Source organism: Schistocerca gregaria, chromosome 7 (genome assembly GCF_023897955.1).
Source record: "Schistocerca gregaria isolate iqSchGreg1 chromosome 7, iqSchGreg1.2, whole genome shotgun sequence".
In the NCBI taxonomy this organism is placed as follows: Eukaryota; Metazoa; Arthropoda; class Insecta; order Orthoptera; family Acrididae; genus Schistocerca; species Schistocerca gregaria.
In genome coordinates, this window is record NC_064926.1 from 539065945 (window position 1) to 539090609 (window position 24665).

Here is a 24665-nt window from a genome sequence, read left to right on the forward strand (position 1 = left end):
TGACCAGTGAATTAAACAGTAGCAAGCATATCCGAAACAACAGACACCACACAGAACATACAGCTATGATACATCATATGCTAATTGAAGCACCTGCAAAACTTCCAGTTAAAATTACAAACTTATTAATTATGAGAATGAAATTAAGACAAGTGAGTAACAGGTCAAATTCCCACAACTCAGTAGACAAACAAAATAATGCCTGCAACTAATTCAGTCTCATAATTAATTTGTGAATTGTCAATTTCTTTCCACACTTTGTACCCCTTCATTGCAGCAAAGTAAGAGGCATCCACAACAACACGTTAAAATTCTTGCTTCCTTGAGTATTTGTAACTTCTACTGCTCTTTTTAATGACAAATTAAATTATTCTCAAGGTTCCAGAACTTTCACAGCTGTCTGATTCAGAGTTATTGTCATCAAATTTTTCCAATTTGAAGATTTACGTATTAGTATTTTCTGTTAGTCCATACTCTTACTTACATTTAGCTCTAATCTGACACTTCAAGGTCAATTTCTTGCATTGAACAGTTCATAGTGGCTTCTCCCTAACTCTGCTATGCACAAAAAATTACTTTCTTTTCATTGCAGTATAAAGATACACTTAATATTACACTAAATAACACTGTAACTGGTTAGCATAAATAAACTTCAAAATAATAGAAACAACTCTACAGTGAGCAACATTCAAGCATGAGTTTCTTCATTTACTGCAATTAATTACGTATGGCACAACACCGGGAAGTAACATCAACTATGCTAGGAACTAAATACCATAAGATTAAAGAAATTTCACTGGAAAACATTAAAGCTATAACTGTATTACCTTTCTACACAATTACAATTAAAATTTAAGAATTTAACATTTTCTTTAACTAGTAAAAAAAATTCTGTCCACAGAAAATTCTGCTGCCCATCGCAGACAAAATCTTTGGAGTTTACTGGAGTCAAACTATTGGGTGAGATGAGATGAAAATCGTTTATAGCAAACTCTGGGCTTTAGAGTGTTGTACAAAAAAAGTCCCAATTGACTGAAACAACAATTCTTGTGTTTAGTCACACATCTGTATGACTGCAGCTGCAGTGTGTGTACTCAAAATCTGTTGAGAACAGTACATAACATTGTAGTGAGAAACAAGCCCTTTGAATCTCACCTGCCCTTGTAATTGTACTTGCTGCACTGGAGTTCTTACACCATTGATGCGAGCGGCTCGATGCCTGTCTGATGACAATACAGAAACTTTGTTTGAGTTGCTAGCAGATTGCAGCTGTGTACCAGCTGAAATTGGACCAACAAGCACTTTTCTGACCACAGGACTTGCAACAGAATGGTTTCCTGAGGGAGTGTCAGCTTGTAGTTGTTGCTGTAGTAATCTTTGTTGTTGTTGTCGCTGAGTGACCTGGAAATTTCAAAGCATTTTCAGAAATCGATTTAATGGTTAAACATTTGACTGTTTGTGCATAAAACTGGATCATTGCTAATACATACAGCAACATGACAAGCAACAGACTATTGTATTAAATATGCCAAGTGTTTCAAATTTCTTACATCATTTTCATTTTCTGGAAGAATTACATGGACGTAAACATTTCCCGAGAGAGAGAGAGAGAGAGAGAGAGAGAGAGAGAGAGAGAGAGAGAGAGAGAGAGAGAGAGAGAGAGAGAGACGAATCTTTACATTTTGGAAATTGTCAAATATAGCCACAGAAGAAAAGGTAAATCAAGTGAATGGGTTGGGTGTACAAGAAAGCAACAAATGCCAATGATAAACTCCAGGACCGATGAAAGGTTGTGTAGAGTACTGGACGGGGATCATGCCGTGTTCTGCCATCACATCACCAACCTTAATTCTATTTGCAAGACACTTTGTCCAATTTTTTTGAAGATTTAAAACCATTTACATATTTCATTTGTATGCAAATACAGGAGACTGTAGATCTTATTTGACATTTTCTTAACAGTATATTTTTATTATTTGTTAGAGACATAAAAATCTACCTTCATTTCTTCTTTTTTTTTTCCTTTCATTCTTTACATTGACACCACCTCAGTGCAGATGATGGATCTGATCATGTTGATCAAACTGTATTACAGAAATCAATTCACTTGGAGAAATACCTATACAACCTCTAGTGTTTTCTCACTCTGACTTTATTAATGATGTTCTTCCACTCTACGTGTTCTGTCAAGTTGTTTCCATTTCAATCACAATATTCCAACAACCGACCTAGCCGTCTCCTTCAGATGCTGAGAGTTTTCCTGTTCCGTACTCGCTGCATGCCAACTTGACTGTAACAATTATTGGCCTCGTGCCATTATTTATAACCAGGTTCAATTCTTGATGCCCAACATGCCCTTTGATGCTCTTCTGCTATTAGGTTTTCTGACATTATAATAAACTCTTTTTATTTCCACGTACAATACGAGACTGGAATAGAAGGGAGAACGATAGAGGTACTCAGGGTACCCTCCGCCACACACCGTCAGGTGGCTTGCAGAGTATGGATGTGGATGTAGATGTAGATGTAGATGTCACAAAAACTTATTGTTTGCATCACAATACTGTTCTCGGGTTCGTGTCTATATTCGAAGGCGTGCTTGATGACAGCTGGTTTGGTTATATTATTCAGTTGGATTGTCACCCATGTTTCTTGCATCTCTCCTTAATTGTTCTGGTTGGTCAGCTCCACATAGGGCATGTCAAATTTCGCAAGGAGTGTGACTCACATCTGTCTCAGAGACTCTCTTAAACACTGCAAAGAAGACTTTTTATCTTGGTTAAAGCAAGTAAAATATGCTAAATACGATGTTTTCATAGGAACCTACTGACCTTTCTGTTTTGTGGGCTAGCCTTAACCTCTTCCTCAGGCGTTCTTGATTTTGATTTCAATGCTCGTTCAGTTTTGACGAACTGTGTATCCATTAGTTTGGAACACTATTAGTAGGTGTTTTAGTTCTTTGGCAGGCTTTCTTTGAAAGTGTTTGAGGTCTATGGGCTAGTCTTTAGTACCAAATATCTTTGTCACGGACAGTGATGGCCTGGGGAACGGAGGGAGGGATCAATGTGAATGGGTTTACTAAATACACTGTGGTCTAGTCCTTTTTTCTTTTAACTGGAAAAGCAACTGATCCTCTTTTTTTTTTTTCAAGTTCCATCATGAATTTTATATTATGACAGACACAGTTTAAATGTTCCAGGAATTTTTGAAGCTTCTCCATCTGATGTGGCAACATCACATATACTTTGACCACATACCAAAGGAAACAAGTTGGTTACAACAGCGCAAACTCTAGGGATTCTGCTTCAAAGTGTTTCATATATTGTTTCACAATAGGCGATAACAGATTACCCATAGTCACGCTATTGGTTTTTTCATAATATTTTCCTTCAAACAAAAAATAAGTGGATGCAATGTCTGAGAAGTGTTATCAAATATGAAGAGTGCTTCACAAATGAGTCACAAGTTAGGCCAGGCAAACGATACATCACAAGAGAAAATCTTCTGCAAGACATTTCTGCCATACATTCCTAAAAATGTGTTAGTGACTGCATCAGTTTAGTGACGTATGAAGGGGATTCACATGGAGTGCAACATCCAACAGATGACTAATCAATTTTTAGAGAGGTGCCAGTGTAATAACTGGTTAGACAGATTAAAACCTCTTGATCACTGTAAATAAACAACAGTATAGGCCTGGGCAGAAGGGAACATCAACTGTGACTGACAATGTGCAATGAGTGCCAACAAATATGTAATCATATTTTGTGATGCACAGGTTCTCTCAACAGTGAGCAATTAGGGTATGTTTGCATTTACTGGTCCAACAGCAGCTACAATAGAAAATAACACAAGAAAGACAAATAATGTGGGATTACAAGACTGCAAAAATGTGATGATAATTACAATTAGGATATCAACCAAATAATACACACAAAGTTTCCTGGGAAAAAACAGGCACTTAGACTGCAAAGATGTCAATATAATGAGTGTAAATAATGTAGACCTTACCAACAAACAATTAAAGAACAAGAAAAAAAGTGTGTAAATTCTTCCACTGCATTGTATACTAACTTACTGCATCAGCAGTTTAATAACAAGTATTTTTTCAAACAAATACATAAATAAACCAAAACATTGTGTGACTGGAAGTAAGTACCTCAAATTAATTTCGAAAGATCACTTCTGTTTTAACTAAAATATTTAGTACATTGTTCTCTTATTTGATTACTGTACAGTGTACTTCAAGAATATAATAAAAATAAAATAAAAATACTAATACTTTCATTACCTAATAAAGTAGCCATCATGCAGTTATGTATTTCATTTCGTTAAATGAAACAAAACATCACTATGTATCAAATGTAAATTACATCACCACCACAGCACAAAATGTTAGTTAAGGAAGGCAATGTACAGAGTGAAGTTTGTTGGAAAGCAATGTCCACTTGCCATTTACATGCAACAAAGTGAAGTGACTAAGTCTTATCAGTACTCAGAACCCCCAACAGAAATGATAACACAAGGTAGTACAACTAAAACATACCTCCCAAGCATATCCCGAACAAGTGAATATGTGAAAGTGCAGTTTTTTTAAACTTAAAATGGGGAAAGTGGTGAATTTTCTGACAATGACTTTATTTTTATTGGGGCTATATACTGCCAGTGAAAAAATATACCCAACAGTTGGTTGCGCTGTTGCCAGTATTCAAGTGTGAAGCGCAAATGGCTCCAGGCGAAACAACAGTTTTCTATAGAGCTGCAACAACATTGGGGCATTGCTATAGAGATGTATAGAATAGCGCATTACGTGAATGGTTGTGGTAGGTATGCGAAGTTGCTGCGCTGTGCCCACTTCACTGTCGTGCCACAAAAAGCAGCAGTCACTCAAACGTCTAACCTACTGTTCCACCTTGAGTACAGTCCACACGTTTACCCACGAATGTAAGTTCACCAGTCTGCACCTGCTGCTGTAGCGATCACACAATTTCCTGATGAAGATCTCAAACTTTCAGAAGGTATACGACAGTCAAAAAAGTTGATGTGGTTGTATTATGAACTGAATCTTAATCATATCAAGTAATCACAAGCTCTCTTTTTATCTTCATAAAAAGAGACATATAAATGGAACACGGAAGAATAAAATATGCAGCAGAAAAAAAACAGTAACTGATGAGAGAAATGCAACTACAATTTCAGCAGCAGTAATATGCATCACAATGTGGCAACTTTAATGTGCAGGAGAGATCAGCCAATAGAATATTCTGTTAATTATACATTCAAATACATTTCATTCTTCCCACTTTATGCTTCATTGACAGCTTCATGGCAATGACTTTCAAAATCAATTACAGTTCTCTGAATGATGTTTACGAAAATCACAAACTGTTGCAGAGTTCATATACAAGATTTTGTTTACTAATCAGGGACAAATCAATGTTTACAATAAGCACTACTGGTTAGCTGCAAATCTACACCGACCAAGAGAAATGTAAGAACAACCACCTTTGTCTGCCAATATTTGGGGCAGGCATCTCAAGAACTGCATAATTACTGCTCATTTGCCTTTGTGCATGGAACCATACACGCACATTAACCTGGCTCAGGGTGTTTAGATCCCCCCTCTCTAAGTGCACTTGGGTAATTCTCAGCAAGTCACATCCACGCCGCAGGAGTAGGCCCGGATTTCGAGCTCGTGGCAAAGTTCTTCTGAGGACCCAGTATCACGGGGTATGACATGTTACCCATGCCCAGGGTTGCGAGTGAAGACCACATCAGCAAGAAAGGCGAAGAAGATGGACTTCTGTGCAGCAGACTTGGTGTTAAGTGGCACCTCATTCCCTGAAGAACCCAAGGGAGGGATAGACAGAGTCCCTGAGCCAAGAAAGGTAATTGTCTAGTGGAAGAAAACCACAATTAAAAATCACTTGTTCCTCCAAGTGGGGGGTTTAGGCGTTGGACCTCCAGTCCACCCTAACAAAAGAAATCAAAAAGCAAAACCTCCCAATTTAGCCTCGGAACGGAACGGATCAAAACGAAGACGACAACAGGCACAAAAAAGGACAATGAGAATTGCAACATGGAATTTCTACAAAGAAACACGAAGTCTTTACTTCTTTAAAGTGCCTTGACGTCGACATAGTGAGCCAAACAGAAACCAAAGTGAAAAGGCATGGTACGGAAGAGACAAATGATTACATATACATTTATAGTGGCATACCAAAGGAACAACAAGCCCAAAGTGGAGTTGCAATTGCCATAAAAAAACAACTCAAGAAAAACTTAACCAGCTGGGAATATGTCAGAGATATAATTCTGCACAGGTGAAAATAAAGGACCATTCTGTGGTGATTATTTTGGTCTGTTCACCAAACAACGATGCTGATGTAGCGAAGAAAGACTTATTCTACACTCAATTGACGAGATCTCTTGAAAATATAGGGAAATGCAAAGAAGTAATTTTACCAGGGAACCTAAGTGCCAGAACGGGATGTAAAGCTAATGACAACGTAGTGGGACAATATGGTGAAGAAACCATAAATAATAATGGTGAAAGATTGATAGAATTTTGTATGTGAAATGATTTAAGAATTCTGAATGGATGGTTCAAGCATAAGGACATCCACAAATACACATGGATGAAACCAAGATTAGATTAGATTAGATTAGTACTTGTTCCGTAGATCATGAATACGACACTTCATAATGATTTGGAACATGTCAGGTTAATAAAAGGTGTGAGCTCTAGCAATTATTTTGATTACATGCTTTTGTGCAATGAACACTCTTTTACTCAATGATGAGTTACCCCAGAATATGTAGTCATACGAAAGCAGAGAATGAAGATCGGTGTGGTAAGCTAATTTACTGAGATGTATATCGCCAAAATTTGCAATGACCCTAATAGCAGAAGTAGCTGAACTCATCAAACGTTTCAGCAGATCTTCAGTGTGTTTTTTCCAGTTCAACCCGTCATCAATGCATACCCCTAGAAATTTTGAATATTCTACCTTAGCTACCGATTTCCGATTGAAGTCTATATTTATTAATGGTGTCATTCCATTTACTGTGTGGAACTGTATATAATGTGTTTTGTCAAAGTTTAATGAGAGCCCATTTGCAGACAACCACTTAATGATTTAGTGAAAAACATTGTTTACAATTTCACCAGTTAATTCTTGTCTGATGGGTGTGATAGCTATACTTGTATCATCGGCAAAAAGTACCAGCTTTGCGTCTTCGTGAATATAGAATGGCAAGTCGTTAATATCTATTAAGAACAGCAGAGGACCCAAGACCGAACCTTGCCGCACCCCATTCTGGATGGTTCCCCAGTTTGGGAAATCACCAGTTTTTTGCATGTTATGTGAACTGCTTATTTCAACTTTCTGCACTCCTCCAGTTAGGTTTGATTTAAACCATTTGAGTGTTGCCACATTCATACCATAGTACTTGAGCTTATCTAGAAGTATTCCATGATTTACACAATCAAAAACCATTGAGAGCTCACAAAAAAATCCCAACGGGTGACTTCAGGTTACTCAGAGCATTTAATATTTCATTAGTGAAAGTATATATAGCATTTTCCGTTGAAAATGCCTTTCTGGGAACCAAACTGACATTTTGTTAAAACTTAATTTTTCCAAAGGTGTGCAGCTACTGTACAATACATTACTTTTTCAAGAATTTTGGATAAGGCAGTCAGAAGAGAGACTGGGCGGTAGTTGTTGACATCAGACGTATCCCCATTTTTATGCAGTGATTTAACGATGGCATACTTCAGTCTATCTGGGAAAATACCCAGCTTCAGAGAGCTATTACATATGTGGATAAGAATCCCATTTATCTCTTGGGAACAAGCTTTTATTATCCTGCTGGAAATGCCATCAATTCCATGTGAGCTTTTATTCTTGAGATCTTCCTAACTTCAGAAGGAGAAGTGGGTGGAATTTAAATTGTATCAAATTGCGTGGGTAAGACCTCTTCCATTAACTGCCTTGCTTCTTCTAAAGAACATTTAGATCCTATTTTCTCTACAACATTTAAAAAATGATTATTCAAAATGTTTCGACATTTGTTTGTCAAGTTTCCATTCGCTTTGATGGTAATGCAGTCATCCTGTACTCTTGATTGACCTGTCTCCCTTGTAATAATATTCTAAATTGTTTTGATTTTGTTATCAGAGGTATTAATCTCAGACATGACGCACATGCTTCTGGACTTTTTAAAAAACTTTTTTAACGTAGCACAGTAGTTTCTATAATATTTGGCTGTGTCTGGGTCATTACTCTTTCTTGTTGTTAGATGCAATTCCCTTTTGTGGTTACAAGATATTTTCATTCCTTTAGTAAGCGATTTTTTGCATGGTTTCTCATAATCAGATTTAACTGCTTTCTTGGGGAAACAAGTCTTCAAATTCTCTTACAAGTGTATCATGATATAAGTTATATTTTAAATTAGCATCGGGTTCCTTGTACACATCATTCCAGTCTACCTGCTGAAGATTTTCCCTGAAATTTCCAATTGTTGAGTCATTAATTGAACACACAACTTTGGAGGGTCGTTTTGAATTACTGAATGGAGCTATGTCATGTACTGTAACTAGCTGAGCACCATGATCAGAAAGGCCCTTCTCAACAGGACAAGAATTTATGTTTTTAAACTTATCTTGGTCTGCAAAAGTGTTATCTATCAATGCGCTACTGTCCTTTACTACCCGAGTAAGAAAATTGATGACACATGTCAAATTGAAAGAACCAAGCAAGACTTCCAGGTCATTCTTCCTATTACACTCTTTCAGTGAATCAAAGCAAATAATAATTTGCTATCTGACAGATAGCACAACAAGGTATCCAAGTTTTCCAGGAATAAATTAAAGTTTACTAAAGGGGACCTACATACTGTTACAATTATAAAAGAACCCTCCTTCAGTTTAAGTTCACAGGCACGTGCTTCCATATGTTGCTCTAGACAGAACTTTTTTGAATCTGAGCTTTTTACACATTGATAACTTTTTACATATATGGCAACTCCTCCTCTCACCTTATTCTCTCTACTCATATGAGCAGCTAGTTTATAATCACTGATGTTGACCTTTTCCATATCAGACACAATGTGATGCTCAGAGAGGCATAGTATATCTATTACATTATCAGATTCAATGTCATCTAATCGAACCAGTAGCTCATCTATTTCATTCTTCAATCTCGGAATATTTTGGTGAAAAATGGTAACATTATTTTTTACTTTACTTTTGTGAGAATCTACTTTTTTCTTTAATCCACCAATATTTTGGGTAAATATGGTAACATTATTATTTATTGTACTGTTGAGAGAATCTTGTGAGTTTTGGACCTCTTTAGCACCTGCCTGCCTGAACTTCTCGTTGAACACTGATTTTAGTCTAAAACATAGGTACATCCATGAGTACTAGTGTCCACCCTTATGGATTTCACTAACAACCCTGCCAGTTTACCCTTCCCTTTCCTACTGAGGTGTAGGCCACGCCTTGTGAAATCCCCCCTATCAATAGCCTCAACAGGAACCAATCCAATGTCTGACAGAGTGATCGTCCTATGCGACTGATCCAACTCCATATTTACCCTCCTGACAGAGCGGTTCAACTGGGGCTGATCACGCTGCATGAAAGCAAGAACCAGCCCAACACTGGTATGGGTCGTTGCAGAAGCTATTTTCACCAGGCCACACTCAATACTGTACCCCAAGCATTACTCTCAAGTCCACTATACACTATGCCATAATAAAACAAACAACAAAGCTAATAGTACAAGACGTGAGGGCTATGAGAGGCACAGAGTGTGGATCAGACCATTTTCTGTTATGTCTAAGCTATTATTCAAGTTTATCAAAGACACAGAAATTCAAGTGGAAACTGAGCCAAAGAAAGCCAATAATATTCAAGATAATTTACAAAACCTCGACTGTAGTTCTACCCATTTCTTGTACCAGCAAAGGCAAGAAGAAAGCTTATAATAAATCGTTGAACTCAAGATCAGACAATGATTGACGGGATACAGAGTGGAGAAAAGATGCACAGAAAACAATAATTAATGCAAAAAACGAAGCCTGGCAGGAAACTGGTGAAGAGATAGAAAAAAGCATGGGGAATACAAGATTAAATAAAGCCTGGAAGGTATTAAAAAGAATGAGAACACAGAATAAAGATAAAGCAGATATAAACGTTATTGGCATGCAGGAATGAGTGAACACTATCAAGGATTACTATTTCACTGAGAACACACCAGACATTGAAATTAGTAATGAAAATATACCACCGATAACTACAGAGGAAGTCCAAAATGCAATTAATGCCATGAAAAACAGAAAGTCACCAGGCCCAGGATTAATTACATAGAGCTGGTTAAAGCAACACCATCAAAACTCTTTGAGATATTGGCAGTGATTTTTGACAAATGCCTTAGAGGTGACGAAGCCCCAAGGGAGTGGAAAAATGCAATAATTACATCAATATTTAAGAAGGGCAACAGGAGAAATTGTGCAAACTATTGTGGTATTAGTGTGATGCCATCCATGGTGAGTCTATGGCCATATCCTTAAAAAAAAAAAAAAAAAAAAAAAAAAAAGAGGATAGAAGAAGAAATAACTGAATCTGAAAAACAAAATGGATTCAGATTGGGTCACTCCTTTGCTGATGGAGTATTTATCCTTAAATACCTAGTGGAGAAAAGGACAGCAAGGGGCCTTATGACCCATTTTGTCTTTGCAGACCTCCATAAAGTTTATGAGACAGTTCTACAGAACAAGCTAAGGACAAGTCTAATTGATAATGGTGTGTCACCGAGCTATGTGAAAGCTGTCAGACTCCTCTACGAAGGTTGCATGGCAATGGTAAAAGTGAGAAATCGACTATCTCAAGAGTTTGAGGTGACAAAGGGACTATGCCAGGGATGCATAATCACACCTACACTCTAAGATCTACCTAGAGAAGGCACTAAAATCCTGGAAAAGGAAATGCAGAGGAATGGGTATCCCCATAGACGATGATATCTTGTTCACTTTATTTTTTGCTTACGAGCAAGTGTTAGTAGCTGGAGACGAGGAAGATACTAATTACATGTTCCACAAATTAAGAAAAGAATATGAAAAATGAGGTCATATCATAAATGTATCTAAAACAGAATATCTGAAAGTGGGAGAAAATGCTGTTAATGACTTACAACTTGGTACCGATACTGTTAAAGGGTGTCATAATTTTATGTACCTGTGAGTGACACTGTCGTCCAATGGTACAAGTATGGATGATATAAACAATAAAATTGGCCAGGGCAAGTGAGCCACAAAACAACTAAATGGTATCTTCTGGAACAAAAACATAATGTGCAGAATAAAACATACCATCTACCACATAATTATAGAAAGTATCAACATATGGTGCAGAGTTGTGGGAACTAACTCAGAGGCAGGAAGATCGCCTGCTGGTTGTCAAGATGGATTTCTGGAGACGGAGTTGTAGATATTCCAGGCTTGATCATATTAGAAATGATAGGATCAGAGGGGTTATGAATGTCAAAAGCACAATCCAAGACCACATAGAAAGGAAGTGCCTACTCTGGTATGGTCACTTACAGTGAATGTCAGATACAAGATGGCCAAAATGTGAATGGCTATGGACTCCATATCAAAGAAATATGATAGACCTCACAGTATCTGTACATATAAGGAATAGTCAAATGAAAGCAAGACAGAAGTAAGTATACTGTTTATTATTTCAAAAGTAATCGTCAAAACTGAAAATAAATTTATCCCATGGAGAGACAAGATGGTCAACACCTTCAGGGAAAAATGTCAGTGGTTGCCTGCGGAACAATGGCTGTACCTAGGCCTGCACCTCTTCATATAAAGCAAACTGATAGCCATGAATGTGTTTCTTTGGGGCTCAGAAAATATAGAAATCACATTTGCAGAGATTTTGACTGTATGGAGGATGTGTAAGGGCTTCCCAGCAAAAGTTCTGCAACATTGTCCAAAACAACCTTGGTAATATGGGGCAGGCATTATCCTGCAACAGAATGATGTTGTGCATCAACATTCCTGGCTGTCTGGACTTGATGGCATGCTTCAAATTCTGCAAAGTTGCCACATACAGTTCTGCATTAATTGTGGCACCATGTATTAGAAAGTATATGAACAGTGTGTTCTTACAATGAAAGGAAAAGGTAATCATGACTTTCCAGGAGACAGCATGCATGGCTTTGTAATTTTTCGTTGGGTGGTTAATCCATGTGCTTCCCTTGTCAGCGCTGACAGTTGCTCTCCAGCTCAATATCCTGATGCCTTGTTTCATCTCCTGTGACAATAAGGGACAGGAAAATATATTCTTCATTACGATAAACATTTCTGGTGCTCCAGCAATGTCGACATTCTGTTCAACTTCTGTTCTTCTGTCATGCTGTGGGGAACCTATTACAAACAGATTTTCCAGAACTTCAGAAGCTCTGTCATGATGGTGTGAGCAGTACCATAACTGATGTCTAACATGTGCCAAATGTCATATGCTGTTAGTCATTTCTGACAGCAGCATCCACCCCAGGAGCAGGAATGACAGAAGGCGGTAATGACCCACTGAGCATGTCCTGGCTGACTGCTATCGCTCAACGGCATTATTCTAAGCAAATACGCATGCACATGACATACTATATATGTCATACACAGCACAAATACAAGTATCAGTTTCACTTCCTGACAATCATTCCATAGTCAAAAGCCACACTACATCTCACTGTTCCTCTTTCCCAGCCTCCGCAGTGAAGTCAGCTGTGAACACGATTCACTGACCTTAGCTGAGCACGGCAAATGGCACAGTGGTGAATGTTTGTGCTGTTTCTTCCTGATTCCCAATAGAGGACACTTCTGTGGACACCTACCTGTGTCGTCAACATCTGTGCCATGCTCATTATAATGTCTGCCTCATTTTCACTTGAGTGACACTTATATCTACAGTTCCTAACAGACATGCTGCCACATTTACTGGAACATATCTCACTGGACATAACGGGAATTCTTGTAGAACCAAAATGACAATGTCCTGCCAATTCCGCACAGATAATTACACATCTCCTTAACAGACATTTGGAGGTTACTGGATCAGCCATTTGGAAGCCACAAGACATCCTGTACACACACAAAACATAACACCTCTAGATTTTATCTCTAGGAAAAATCAAAACAATGTCAACAAGGAAACCTGGATGACTCTTAACACATGAAATACCTCACAACGCAGGCTTGTACTGTATTAAGTCCAGATGAAATTCAATGTGCAGTACTGTTTGTTCAAAACTGTTTTACAGCAATGTAACAATGGTGAATGTTGACAGTTTGAGCACCTGATATGGCAGTCATAATAATGAACATACAAACCATCCGCAAATTATGTGTCTGCTTACAACTGGTATTTCTTCTCCAGACAGGACAACAGTTGTTTTCAAAGGCTCTTCCCATTGTAAAAACACTCCCATTAAAAAGTAATTTTTGAGAACATTTAAAAATGTGCTGTCTTTATCTGGCAGCTATAAACAATAAAAATTACTTGCACGTCAGAAAATTCATCACTCATCTGCTCTAACTTAGCAAAAACCACATCTCGATATATTTACTCTTTCTGGATATATTTTGGGAGGGGGGCTATCATAGCTGTCACATCCTTTATTGATCAGAAAACTGTTGTATCCCTCAACTGGACATATTACTATAGTAACTGTTTTACAAAACGTTAAGTTCCCATGTGTTAATTTTAGCATAATAAAATATGCTTCAGGTTCCTTTTACGAATGAAATTAGTGCTTTCTGTTGCATATACAGTAATTAATAGCATAAAATGTGTATATTTTATAATAAATGTAGTGATCGAACATGTATTATCACAACTTGAATGGACATTACTTTCTAATTAGTTATACATTGGGAGTGAGCGAGTGGTTTTGTCATCTCATTATCTTCATAGATCTGACAGTCTAATAATGTTATACATGGAAACATTTCACTTCCATAGGACATGCCTGAACAATTATGTACAATCAACACCAAAAGCAAATAACAATGGAAATTTGTTATAGTTTTTATGAAGTTATATTCACCAGATTACTGCAAAAGCACCATATATATATTCTAAACAAATATATGATTAAAAGTACTATTCACAGAATATTAGTTTTAATGTAACAATATTATAAAATGTTACTTTTCCTTTTTTCAGTTGAAGAGGAAGGCTGGAGGTACTGGTTGTAGGGGAACTTACCCAGAGAGGTTAAGGGAGATGCCATTAATTGCCAAACAACTAAAGTCAAATACTTCAGATAAAATATTTACACAAAATGCAACCAAACACATGCAACACAAAATTAACCTTCCACCACAGTTGCGCCGCCGGTCAGTGTACTGCCCTAAGCTTAAATAGATCCAAATACTTAGGAAACTGGTATATGCACAACAATAAATGAAGAAACCACAGTGTTTTTCTTAAATGTTAGTTATTATGAAACAAGTTTACTTCCAATGACCACAAACTTTTGTGAACCTAAGCTGTTTCAATCACTGCACTCATTATTTTATAAAAATGAGTACCCCAATGGACGCAGTCTATCTAAAAGAGCAGGGCACGCTATTACTCAGAACAGAGGTAAGTGTGAGTCTTAATCTTTTTATAATTTGGCAGGATTCAGGTCAACAAAGTGCTACTGAGGACACATTGATCCATTCACTCTCCAGTGACACCAAAGGAACCCATTTCAGACTAGTTGATGCAAACAGTATTGACTCCTTTGTACAACAACCCCAAAATTCATTTCAAGGCTGTAGAAATTATATAGGACGTCAATACATGGATGATCCACAGGTCTTTTCCAACCCTAAGTACAGTGTCTTATAGACTATGCTCAAAACAAATGAGAAATTTTACTTAGCAGCTACAATCATTACAGTGGTTTGCAACAAGCCCATATATCTTAAGAACAACAAAATATTCAGTTTTAACTGAAGAGATGTCAACCAGGTAATATAAGTAACAGAATAATCAATAAGAATTTTTTGTCAGTTCATTAGAGATGGAGAACCGTCTAAAAACTGCAGGAAAGCAGCCACATCACCACACGAGTAAATGTCCAAGCATTGCCTATAATAGCCGAAGACAATCTGTTAAGTCCTGGTCAGGATAAGCAAACCATGGCTGGAAGCAATGGTGGGCTGGGTTAGCACTGTTGGGCTGGGCTAGCACTCGGATGGGTGACCACTCAGTCTGCCGAGTGTTGTTGGCAAGCGGGGTGCACTCCGACCTTGTGAGGCAAACCGAGGAGCTACTTCAACTGGCTCTGGTCTTGTAAACTGACATATGGCAGGAGAGTGGTATGCTGACCACATTCACATGCCCCTCCCTGTCTCCATCCAGTGACGCCTGTGGGCTGAAGATGAAACAGTAGCCGGTCTGTACTGTTGGGCCTTCATGGCCTGTGCTTTTTTTTTTTTTTTTTTAAGCAATGTATTGATAATTTTTTGGTGCTTATATTATTAGGAGACTCTGCATTAAATAAACAATACTATATTTGTCATACAATATCAATTCCTTCAGATGATACACACTGAAATGCCATGCAACATGCCTCTGCAAAACTGCAATTGTAACAGAACTTTACATGCTATACTGAGGAGAAAATATTTTATGATCACCTGCTCAATAGGGTTGGTCCACCTTATGAATACAATACAGCAGCGACTGTTTGGGCATGGATTCATAGGCTTGGTAGGCTTCCAGAGGTAAGTGGTGTCAGACGCCTACACACAGCTCATGCAATACATGTAAATTATTCACTGTGGTTTGTAGGCATGGAGAATGAACTCAATAACATCCCCAATGTTTTGCATTACCTCCATGCATGCTACCTGTCCTGGTTTGTGAGCTTAATTACCTGGTATCAAGCTAATTTCCACACAATGATTGTTGCACACTGGAATCTTAAGAGGGTTGCCATGGTAGCACTCATGTGACAAAAAGAATCTCTCCTTTGCCTGTGTGAACTACATAGGCAGTTTGCATATGTTCAGCAGAATGCGTACTCCAGAAGTTTCATGTGTGTTTTGACATTTTTCTAATTAATGTTAAAATCAAAATGTTGTTGTTGTGGTCTTCAGTCCTGAGACTGGTTTGATGCAGCTCTCCATGCTACTCTGTCCTGTGCAAGCTTCTTCATCTCCCAGTACCTACTGCAACCTACATCCTTCTGAATCTGCTTAGTGTATTCATCTCTTGGTCTCCCTCTACGATTTTTACCCTCCACGCTGCCCTCCAATGCTAAATTTGTGATCCCTTGATGCCTCAAAACATGTCCTACCAACCAATCCCTTCTTCTAGTCAAGTTGTGCCACAAACTTCTCTTCTCCCCAATCCTATTCAGTACTTCCTCATTAGTTATGTGATCTTCCCATCTAATCTTCAGCATTCTTCTGTAGCACCACATTTCGAAAGCTTCTATTCCCTTCTTGTCCAAACTATTTATCGTCCATGTTTCACTTCCATACATGGCTACACTCCATACAAATACTTTCATAAACGACTTCCTGATACATAAATCTATACTCGATGTTAACAAATTTCTCTTCTTCAGAAACGCTTTCCTTGCCATTGCCAGTCTACATTTTATATCCTCTCTACTTCGACCATCATCAGTTATTTTGCTCACCAAATAGCAAAACTCCTTTACTACTTTAAGTGTCTCATTTCCTAATCTAATTCCCTCAGCATCACCTGATTTAATTTGACTACATTCCATTATCCTCTTTTGCTTTTGTTGATGTTCATCTTATATCCTCCTTTCAAGACACTGTCCATTCCGTTCAACTGCTCTTCCAGGTCCTTTGCTGTCTCTGACAGAATTACAATGTCATCGGCAAACCTCGAAGTTTTTACTTCTTCTCCATGAATTTTAATACCTACTCCGAATTTTTCTTTTGTTTCCTTTACTGCTTGCTCAATATACAGATTGAATAACATCAGGGAGAGGCTACAACCCTGTCTCACTCCCTTCCCAACCACTGCTTCCCTTTCATGCCCCTCGACTCTTATAACTGCCATCTGGTTTCTGTACAAATTGTAAATAGCCTTTCGCTCCCTGTATTTTACCCCTGCCACCTTCAGAATTGGAAAGAGAGTATTCCAGTCAACATTGTCAAAAGCTTTCTCCAAGTCTACAAATTCTAGAAACGTAGGTTTGCCTTTTCTTAATCTTTCTTCTAAGATAAGTCGTAAAGTCAGTATTGCCTCACGTGTTCCAATATTTCTACGGAATCCAAACTGATCTTCCCTGAGGTCCGCATCTACCAGTTTCTCCATTCGTCTGTCAAGAATTCGCGATAGTATTTTGCAGCTGTGACTTATTAAACTGATAGTTCGGTAATTTTCACGTGTGTCAGCACCTGCTTTCTTTGGGATTGGAATTATTATATTCTTCATGAAGTCTGAGGGTATTTCGCCTGTCTCATACATCTTGCTCACCAGATGGTAGAGTTTTGTCAGGACTGGCTCTCCCAAGGCCGTCAGTAGGTTCCAATGGAATGTTGTCCACTCCGGGGGCCTTGTTTCGACTCAGGTCTTTCAGTGCTCTGTCAAACTCTTCACGCAGTATCTTATCTCCCATTTCGTCTTTATCTACATCCTCTTCCATTTCCATAATATTGTCCTCAAGTACATCGCCCTTGTATAAACTCTCTATATACACCTTCCACCTTTCTGCCTTCCCTTCTTTGCTTAGAACTGGGTTTTCATCTGAGCTCTTGATATTCATACAAGTGGTTCTCTTTCCTCCAAAGGTCTCTTTAATTTTCCTGTAGGCAGTATCTATCTTACCCCTAGTGAGATAAGCTTCTACATCCTTAGATTTGTCCTCTAGCCATCCCTGCTTAGCCATTTTGCACTTCCTGTCGTTCTCATTTTTGAGACGTTTGTATTCCTTTTTGCCTGCTTCATTCACTGCATTTTTATATATTTTTTTTATATTTTCTCCATCACAATGTTATGGAATATCTATATGGCTGAGACCAGTCATTCCAGGTACACTTAATGACCTCCATGTAATGTTAGCACTAACTGATTTCATCACTATAAATCAGGAAAACCAGTGGAGAGGTGGTTTGACCAATTCCTTCATAATGTAGTGGAAAAGCAAGAAAAGTGGGAATTGTCAAATGGCTCATGCTGTGCAGAAGTCAAATATAGAACCGAAGTGGTTGTTTTCACACTTGTGTGGTGTTGTTGATGTAAAGGCAGCGTAATAGAGAAGAAGAGAACTTTAAAGATATGACAGTGCTTTCTTTTGAAATACTTTTCAACAGTGTGCAGATGCCAGGTTACTTTTCCTTTAATTGGTTTTATCTGACAAGTTTAACTTAGTTTTTTCCAGTAATTTAAATACATGTGATCTTCACTGTTAATCAATATAATGTAACTGATAGGTGTATTTTCATTTTCAATATCATACTAAAAAGTAATTGCAAACAATGAACATAGGGTACTTCAAAAATAAGCAAGCAGAAACTAATATAAAAACTGGCAAAAGTTTGCAGAAGTAATACTGAAGTTGTCAAAAATTAATACCGAAATTGGCTATAAAATAAAATGATTTTGTGTGTCCCTAATTACAACTAAAAAGTGTCACTTTTAAAACATTTCATGTGTCTGTATGACAAAAGGATTTCCGTAAAGTAAAAAGAATTTAAGCAACAAAAGGATAGATTTCAAACAACTTTTCTTTTCATTAGTATTATCAGCACAAGAAGAAGGAAAAAAAGCGCCATAAAGTAGATGTAGGAAGCAAAGAGAAAGTGCTTGAAATATCAGTTGTTAAAAACGTTATCTTGATCACACAGATGGAGGAGGAGTGGGTCATAAGGGAATACTATTCCCCCTCTTCACAGAGAATATGCCACAATTTGTCCAGGTTCCTGGAGAAATTTTCACTGTTACCATGATGAGCACTTGCAAACCACATCTGCATATCAAGTGTTTTAAAAATCATGGAATGGTCAGTTACCAATTAACAAACTTTTAACTTTACTTTGCTTTTGTTCTGTAAGATTGCTCAGTTTTAGCAGATTTTACTTTCATAGCACAAAATTATTGCATACGATCAATGCTTTTCAAATATCAGAATGCTACAATACTTGGATTAAATTCAATGCACAAAGAATGAAATAAAACTGAAAAACTCTATTCCTGAACACAGAGGGGAAAAAGAAACACTCATCAAATATCTGCTGTGTAAGCCCAGTCACCAAAGAACTTGCAGCAATGCACAACATGCACGCATTTGCGAAGAGCTTTCAGTATAAAAAGTGTAAGAAAATCATGATCCCTGCACAGAGCAAAGAACACAATATAAGACCACATGCCAAAAGCGTAATGTAATGGCACAGTAAAAAAGACAAAACAGAAACAATGTCTAAGCACTGCCCTTCTGAGCAAGAGGCAAGCCTTTCATTCCTGTTGGACTATGCAATATTTCATTGCAGTCAATTACTTCAGGCTAGGAAGTAAAGCGCAGATACTGAAAAGAAACCCATCTCACAGTGAAACAAACTGTCTCGCATATAAAGACAGACACAAAGGCTATCAAGAGATACAGCAATTGCTGAAAATTTTTGACTGACAGTTTCTTAAAATCACAGTTCCACTATAACACAACTGATTGCCAGTTCCAACCATTAGGGGCCATCTTCAGACCTAAAATATACAAAACACTGTAACTTTGCAATTTCTGTTCTTTTTTCCATACTTGTTGATCTGAAAAATGATCCCTAATGGCCAAAACTCTTAATCGGCCACATTTCATTGCAATTTTGATGGTATGAACTAATCACTGTCACTAACTTTTCACCCATAACTAACTTCACGACAGAGAAAAAAATTGACTTATCACCACCCTCTTAGACCAACGTCAATTAACACGGCGAGACCCTGTGGTGGCGGCGTACCTGTGCTGTCAGTCGCAGCTGGCTATCTGAGGATGCGGCACACACAGTGGCAGGTGCAGGCATCATGCAGTCCACACCAGGAGGTGTTACCTTAGTTGCCAGCAGGCTCTTGATGAGGGAGGAGCTGCTTGTACTGGGCGTATTACTGGCCTGCTGTTGTGTTTGCTGTTGTTGCACTGGCTGCTGCTGTTGCTGTTGTTGTTGTTGTTGTTGTTGTTGTTGCTGCTGCTGCTGCTGCTGTTGGAGTTGCTGCGGCTGCTGCTGTTGAACAGAAGTGCTGACAGCACCTCCACTTCTAGTGTTGGAGCCAGTGAAGCCCTGGCTCACGTGTGGGTGTGACCACACATTTGCCATCACATAATGGTAACCAAACAATCTAACTACGGGAAGAGGCAGGGCTGGGACAGTCAGAGAGTATTTTTGAAGAAATAACTTTCCTGCACATACCATTTCAATATTTTACACAATCTCGTGTAGTTACTGTAATTACAGAGCTAACATTCTATCATCAACCAGCTTAAATACAGTCATATGATTTCACACCAGAACTGTGTTACAACACAGTATGAACAGATTGCAAATGTTGTCCATACCACCATTTCCATGTGGTTACAGTATGATGTCTACTATGAAGAGCGATCGAGTAAAGATGTCACCTTTAATATAATAAGTAATTTGCCTATTTCTTTGGCCTACTGGACTTTGACAGAATAATTCAATTATAGGATTGTGTTCCACCTGTTTCTGTAAAACACAAATTATTCTTACACCAGGCTTCTTGTGATATGAGAGTTTACTTACCCATAACTGTTCATCTATCTTTAAAATGAACAACTATACTGAAATTAACACTACAGTCAATGAAGGAGAGAAATCTGAATGTTAGATAACAATGATAAAGAGAGATTTATCCAGCATCCTTACATAATTCTAAATACCATAACCATGAGAATAATAAATTTACAAGGAGACTGAACATGATACCAATACTTTACATCAGGAGGTGAAATTCTACATGCTGCACGAGTAATCTGTGACAAACTGTATCACTAACAAATTAACAACTGTGCCTACCAACAGAACTGATAATATAGTCTCCTGAAAGTAAGAACTGACCACCCATTGTGTCTCCCTATAATTTTGTAGTTTTGCAAGTGAATTTTATTTTTGATTCTGATACTAAGTTTCTCTTCCTTCTTTCAACTAGCTTTCCTTTTACACTGAAAGTTGCTTGAAAATCTATCCTTACCTTTATCATGATAAATTAAAAACAGGAAGAAATAATGGAATGCTGTGCCATGAATAACATTTGCAATCAATAAATGAATCAGTGAGATGTCTTCAATAAAAATGAATGTGGATATTACTACACTGCCAACTCCTTCAACGATGTGCCAGTTTGAGAGAGAACTTAGTCTGTAAAACCACAAAAATCATACTGAACCAGCCTGAGTTTCCACAAATTTTCTATTTATTTATATCTTCTTTGTTTATGTGTTTTTACTTTGTTAAGTGCAGGCAAGTTGTTATAGAATTGTAATGTATACTAATGTAAAATCTAAGCATGCATAAGCCTTAAGGGAAAGGGAAAAAAATGTTTCACAACAGCAATAAAATAAAAATTGGAGTAAGGGTAACCACGTATTGCACCAATTGAGCACTGAGTGGTCTACACGCACATAAATAAAATTTAAATTGTAGCATGCTTTTGGAAAATGTCCTTCCTCAGTGCTATCTGATTAATACAGAGGAAAGAAACTGAAAGCTCAGGACCAATTTCAATTGGTATATGCATTTGTCGGCCATTCAGTGCCTGAACTTTTGCTTTCACTCCTTCCTCTATTTGTATTCCATTTAGGACTTTCTAGTTTCATAGTTGGGTTTGTGTATCTAAAAAGATCAGGTCAGGGTAATATCTTTGATATAGAAATAAGTTCCACAGAAAACAAACTGGCAAAAATTAAGTGGCTAATTCACCAGAATTTGGTCTGAAAGTGATATTTGATATTGTATCCAGTAATGAAAGGGACAGAAAAACCAACAACTGCCCTCAGATTCAAATTTCATTTTAGAAAGAGTTCGTAACTGTAAATATTGGAAGTGCAATTTATGGACTGTTAATAAGACAGATCCCCTAACTGACCTTAAGAGAGCAGTACACACAAAGAAAAAAGACGGAAAGAAGAGAGAGAACAAGAAAGTTCCAAATGTGCACAAAAGCAATACAAAATAAGGCACACTATAAACAAAACTTGTACAAACATCTACACAAAGCAAATTCACAAAGCCAATGATACCACAAAGAGATTATATATATATATATATTTGAAAAAAAAAAAAATATCAACTTCAGTAGGTAAAACAAAACTCACTAATGATCTACAAGTTCATAATCTGAAAGTCTACATCTACATGCAAGCTTAGACCTACCTGACTCTTGGCATCTCCCTTGGAAGCTTCCCTGGGTTTTGGTGGAGCACTTAGCTGTGCTTTGAGGATAGGTGATGACGGGGATGGGGCATCCAGTGCCAGTGACTCTGGGGATCGTACTGAAGCTGCAGGAGAGATAGAAGGTGATGGTGCCAGAGCAGGTCGAGTTGGGACAGGCGATGGTGAGGAAACAGTAGGAGGTGGTGTCTGACAGGGAGCAGGCGAACCCACTGCAACAGCTACCAGTGGTGGAGTCTCTGTGCGGGGAGATGAAGTAATAGGTGTTGCTGTAGGAGAACACGTGTTGGCGCGCACCTTGATGCCCTCGTAAAAGGCCAATGCATTGTACTGTGCATCTGCGAGGACAGTCGATGTTCCTGGTGCACGTTGTAAATTTGGACCCACTGAACCACCAAATACGGACCTACGGAAAGATTATTTTTCAGTTGGCAATTCTGTAAAATGTACTTCCAATTAAAAGGTAAAATAAGAACATCATGATCATACACAATGGTGATACTCTGCAAACATAAATTTATTTCCTGGGTGAATTTTTCATTCTGCGGCTGTGCAAGCACTGTTATGATACTTCTGACAGAAGAACTGCTTATGAGAATTGAGCCTGGGCCCTTGGAATGCAGAAACGTAAAGATAATTCTCTCTCTCTCTCTCTTTTTCGCCAACCAGCCACAGTAAAAGATAGTAAACTGAAGCTTAGTCAACTTGCATGAATTTCTTTTCCAAGTATTATTAGTTTAGCACATTGTGTGGAATGAACTCTGGCTACAATCATACATCAATGAAAATTGAGCATTAACTTGAACTTGTGCCTCAGTTATATGGTTTATTGGTACACAATTTAGATCAATATAGTATCTGCGAAAGGGAAACACAATTTTGATATACACTCAATGTCCTCACATAGTATTCTAGTCTTTTACTCTTTCTTCATGCTAAATTTTAACAAACCTAAACAAAGATATTTCCCATTTGACTGAGTTTAGAGAAGTGCAGATGGATTTAATTTCAAGCTTTTAAATTTTATTCATAGTTTTTGTTTACCCAACGTATGCAAACAAAATATGACAAACAATCATAAACCAAATTTATAACATTGTGCCAAGCTTCAAAACAACTACAAGAGGGAGAGGGAAAGGGAAGGAAGAGGAGAGGGAAAGGGAAGGAAGAGGAGAGGGAAAGGGAAGAGAGATAGGCAGGGGGGGGGGGGGAAGGAAGAGAGAGAGAGAGAGAGAGAGAGAGAGAGAGAGAGAGAGAGAGAGAGAGATATCATCAGCATGACATATTTTTAATACACTGCAGTTACTTTTTGTTTTCAATAGAGGAAAAGGGCAGCACAAATAATGAGCTTGCAGCTAAAACTACCTACAATGGTTCACTTTTAAGTTTCCAACAAATACTTACCGAACACAACGAGGAAAGTGTAGGGGAGCTATGACACCACGTCGACCAACTCTTGCACAAGCTGTAAGATACTGTTTATAGAGTTCAGCCTGTTCTATGCGATAAGTGACTGGTGCAGTCTCAAAAGTGGCACGTAGCCATGCCAGAGCAAACTGTTCATTTTCCTGGACTGCTTGCTGTGTTGTATGCTGCTGGTGAGGGGCATTTGGTGGTTGTTGCTGCTGCTGCTGCTGCTGCTGCTGCTGCACACTGTAATGCTGTTGCTGCTGAGGTTGATGCTGAAGATGGTGCTGCTGCTGTGAATGCTGCTGATGTAGTAGTAGTTGTTGTTGTTGTTGCTGCTGCTGATGTTGTTGTTGTTGTTGTTGATGATGCTGCTGCTGCAACTGGTGATGATGTGGCTGTGCTTGCTGCTGCTGCTGATGGTGGTGGTGATGGTGGTGTTGCTGTTGTTGTTGCTGCTGCTGCTGTTGTTGTTGTGAGACGACTGTTGGTGCAAGTGTGACAGTAGGATGTGGTGGAGGTGGAGGCAGGTTTGCTTGGGACGTCATGAGTATTCCTGCAAAGGCACATCAAGGACACAGTTACTAGCAACAACAACAAAAACTTGTCTATGCAGGTAGGCCTATTCTGAAATGCATTCAAATAGCACATATTACAATTTGTCCATAATGTGACGAGTTTACTGATGTTACAAGAAATGCAGGAAAACGGCACTAGTTGAAAGATATTCATTTATCTATGAGTGCTGCCAATGTTAAGCTGCCCCTAGAAGTGATAATTATTACTGTATAAATTCTTTGGGTAATGGTGTC

General features: G+C 38.1%; 1 protein-coding gene across 32 annotated transcripts in view; it reads right to left on the reverse strand.

The window, feature by feature from the left end:
• The window catches only part of LOC126282130 (AT-rich interactive domain-containing protein 2-like), a 287639-nt gene that overhangs the window by 70988 nt on the left and 191986 nt on the right, over positions 1-24665 (reverse strand). For 9 of the 32 annotated variants that reach the window (XM_049981612.1, XM_049981603.1, XM_049981621.1 and 6 more), the window contains exons 10-13: positions 23851-24409; positions 22429-22852; positions 19999-20256; positions 1156-1401 (exon numbers count right to left, since the gene is read on the reverse strand). In XM_049981612.1, coding sequence (XP_049837569.1) covers positions 1156-1401; positions 19999-20256; positions 22429-22852; positions 23851-24409 — 1487 coding nt within the window. Of the gene's footprint in view, positions 1-1155; positions 1402-19998; positions 20260-22428; positions 22853-23850; positions 24410-24665 lie in introns of all 32 variants that reach the window. The other 23 variants (XM_049981611.1, XM_049981620.1, XM_049981602.1 and 20 more) reach the window with 5 other exon arrangements.